The following is a 3,343-nucleotide window of genomic DNA, read 5'->3' as shown; positions in this document are numbered from 1 at the left end:
ACAAATTATTTGGTTTCTTAACTTGATCAGAATGCCGACACCAATTTTTAGTATGATTTATAAATCGATATTATTTTTAAGTATTAAACAATAATTTTTGTTTACAATGAATTCTTATCAGTATATTGTGATTATATATGTACTACACTCAATAAATTTAGTATGATTTATAAATTGCTTATCAATTTTTAAAATTTATTTTCTTTCACCATTAAGTTTGTTCCTTAATTTTGTTCTATATTTTAATTAACTCATATTTAATTAAAAATATTATCTATAAAAAAAATTTTAAACAACTTCTAGTAAATTATGTATTAGAATCATGCGTGCCTACTACGCTTGTAAAGTGGAGAAGAAGAGCACCTCTTAGAGCATTAAACAGAAGCTTTTCAGCAATTTCTTCTGATTCTTTTAGTAAGAGATCATGGACCAAGGACTTTCCCATTGCTTCTTCAACAGATAGTCCCGTCAATTCTGCAACTTTTGCATTCCAACCATTAATGCGGCCCTCAACGTTAACAGCAAATATAGGAGCTGTTGCAGTCTCGATTAATCTGATCATTTCTCGGGCAACAGTACTGAGTTCATCCATCCCTAGTAAACCCATGTCCTCCACCTGTGCCTGCACAGCCTTAGACGTGCTTCCATCAGCATTTCGAAATGAATCTCTTAAAATTAGCTGCAAAGAGTGAATCGCGTCCATTTCTGCATTCTCCCATGGCAAACTCCGGCTCTTGACAACTTCCAAAAATGCCTTAAACGAAGAACGAGGATGCATCCTCTGTCCGTCATCTTTGTCCTCAGGATGATGCTTTGCTCCACCCCACTTGATCTCTTTAGCAGTATGGGAACGAAACCAGAACAAATAATCTCTTGATGTGATGCATGCAACGGCTATTCCACAAACTGCATCCCCTAGAAAAGCTGCCCCAGGATACCCTGCATCAGCTAGACTATCAGTGCTCAAACCAGTTGAGTCCCCATGGAATGCCAACAGCCATGCCATAATATCCTTTATCTGTGCTTCAGAAGGAGTGACACCCAAAGGATAATATGTCCCCTGGTAGTATAGTGCGGCCCCATCACACTTGACAAGGTCCATGATACTTGGACTCTGTGTGACAATTCCAGTGGGCGAATCTCGGAGCAGCATATCACACAACAACGTCTGTGTCTTCAAAACCCGTTTCTCAGAAAGTTGTGACGCCAATTGTAATTCCATATTCAGTTGAAGCCCAAATGCCTGCATTAGGAATTCACAGGCGTACCGAAGCGGGAATGGAATACATCTGGCTGAAGTGTGATGGCCAACAACTAAGCCCCACAGCCTCATTGAATTTCTTCCTCCAACGCCATCTTCATCATTTCCATTGATGATAACAGCCAATGTCAATGATGCAATTGACCCCATATTTGCCATATATTGAACATGGCATCCATGAGGAGACCTAAGTGTTGAACCTACCAAACACAAGGGCTGCATTAACACCTCATCCTGGATGACCTTAACTGGAGTGGCGTGACAGTCCGCAATCATTCTTACCCTATTTTGCTTAAACAAAAACCTTGAAGCCTGGGGAATGTCTGTGGCAGGATAATGCAAACCAATATACGGTTCCAAATCCGGCCTCTTACTCTCCGCCACAACCTCACCATGCTCATCCTCATGAAATTTATAGACCATAACCCGATCGTATCCGGTGAGGTCCCTCACACTCTCAACAACTGTGTCACACAAAAGCTTAATATCCCCACCTGGAAGAGACTGCAAATGGGAAATAGCTCTAACAGCAAGCTTCTGTGAATGAACAGCACCCGCAATCGATAGGGCGGGATCCTGACTCCTTGCGGGCTCTAAATCAATCACAATACCCACATCTATCCTATGCAAAATTGCATAAAATGGCTTCCCTAAATTCTTCGAATGAATCCAAATAGGATTCAACAGCGTAATTTCACGTGACCCAAATGCCCTCTCTAGCAAAACAGAGCTCAAGGGGGTAAAAAGGGATCTTACATCAGTCCCAATTGAAAGAATGTCCAGCTTCTCCAGACTTGGAACTGACTGAGGCATCAAGCCCAGCATTTCTCTAGCATTCTCAGAGTAAGCTATCACACGAAAATTGGATTCATCAACGGCTATCGTACAGCCAAAAGGTTGGATGAGGCTGCCGCGCTGTATTTTCGACAAATAAGCAGTGATCTGCTCCTCAGAAACAGATTGATTAGAAGTCCTAACACTCTGCGAATAATCAAAAGATTTTCCAGACTCACCAGATTGCTCGAAAACAGCGTGAAGCCTCGCATCCATGGTGTACTGAGCCACAGCTTTACTCGTAGAATCGCCAACCTTGTTCATGCTGGATGCATTATAGACATTGTAATTCTGGCGACGATGACTGTCCCCACTCGATGATTGAGCTTGATTAACAGCTTGGGAATTGCGTTGATTATCAGAATGCGCTTCTCTGTTTGCTGACGCACTCATTTCTGCTGGAAATTACCGCTCGATACTGTACTACCGTAATTTCAAGAAGACATCAGCAAGAACCCAGAACGTAAACTCCACAGACAGACGTTATTTGAGTGCCAAAGTCTCCAGTTGTTTCCGCTTCCGGAATCGGCAATTTCATCAAACAACTAGCGTTCACCGTCTCGCTCGGAAACAAAAAAAAAACGAAACCAAATTCCCAAAAAATACAACTTTGTTAATGTTGTACAGGTTTGAAGGGTATTTGCATGAATAATTTTACCCAAAAAAGTGAAGTAAAATGGAAACTTTTACTTGGATGACGCCATTGCTGATATTATTTATACTATTATACCAACAAAAGAAGGAACAAAAGGAAAAGAGGGAAATGAATACAGTCTACGTGGGTTACTGCAATATTCAATTATGCACCCTCCTCCATACTTCGATTTTTCTTTTTCTTTTTTTTAAATAAAAAATTAAATCAAGATAACTCTAAAATAGCTATATAATCAAAAATCAAACAAATATAATAATATATATATTCTTATTACATTACAAATGAGTAAACTACAGATATTATATTAACCAAATAATTAATTGTTTATAACACATCAATCAAATGAATGAAGGTAAAACTACAACAAAAGTACGTCCGTTTGTGCGTTCTATATACATGAGATAAATCGATTCGACCTATATAATCAAAATATTAAATAATATTTTTGTTATAAAAGATAATATTTTTTCATGGAAAGGGTCGGGTAGAAGATCTAAGCTATAAAATTGATATGTGGAACTTAAAATATTATCATGTATTCATTGTTATTTCACAGTCAACTTAAATATTTTATTAATCACACAACTTTTTTT

General features: G+C 38.6%; 1 protein-coding gene across 2 annotated transcripts; it reads right to left on the bottom strand.

The window, feature by feature from the left end:
• Window positions 1-193: 193 nt before the first annotated feature.
• Window positions 194-2,880, bottom strand: LOC140966679 (phytochrome B-like). Of its 2 annotated transcripts, XM_073426931.1 has the most exons (2): window positions 2,275-2,880; window positions 194-2,203 (listed from the first exon to the last, which is right to left on the bottom strand). In XM_073426931.1, exons 1-2 carry the CDS (start codon window positions 2,305-2,307, stop codon window positions 308-310), a joined length of 1,929 nt encoding a protein of 642 aa, XP_073283032.1. In that variant the 5' UTR covers window positions 2,308-2,880; the 3' UTR covers window positions 194-307. The 2 variants fall into 2 exon arrangements, with proteins under 2 accessions (XP_073283032.1, XP_073283031.1); XM_073426930.1 differs by having other exon boundaries at window positions 195-2,880.
• Window positions 2,881-3,343: the final 463 nt, after the last annotated feature.

This window comes from Primulina huaijiensis, unplaced genomic scaffold (genome assembly GCF_012295235.1).
Source record: "Primulina huaijiensis isolate GDHJ02 unplaced genomic scaffold, ASM1229523v2 scaffold207656, whole genome shotgun sequence".
Classification (NCBI taxonomy): Eukaryota; Viridiplantae; Streptophyta; class Magnoliopsida; order Lamiales; family Gesneriaceae; genus Primulina; species Primulina huaijiensis.
This window is presented reverse-complemented; position numbering and strand designations above follow the sequence as displayed.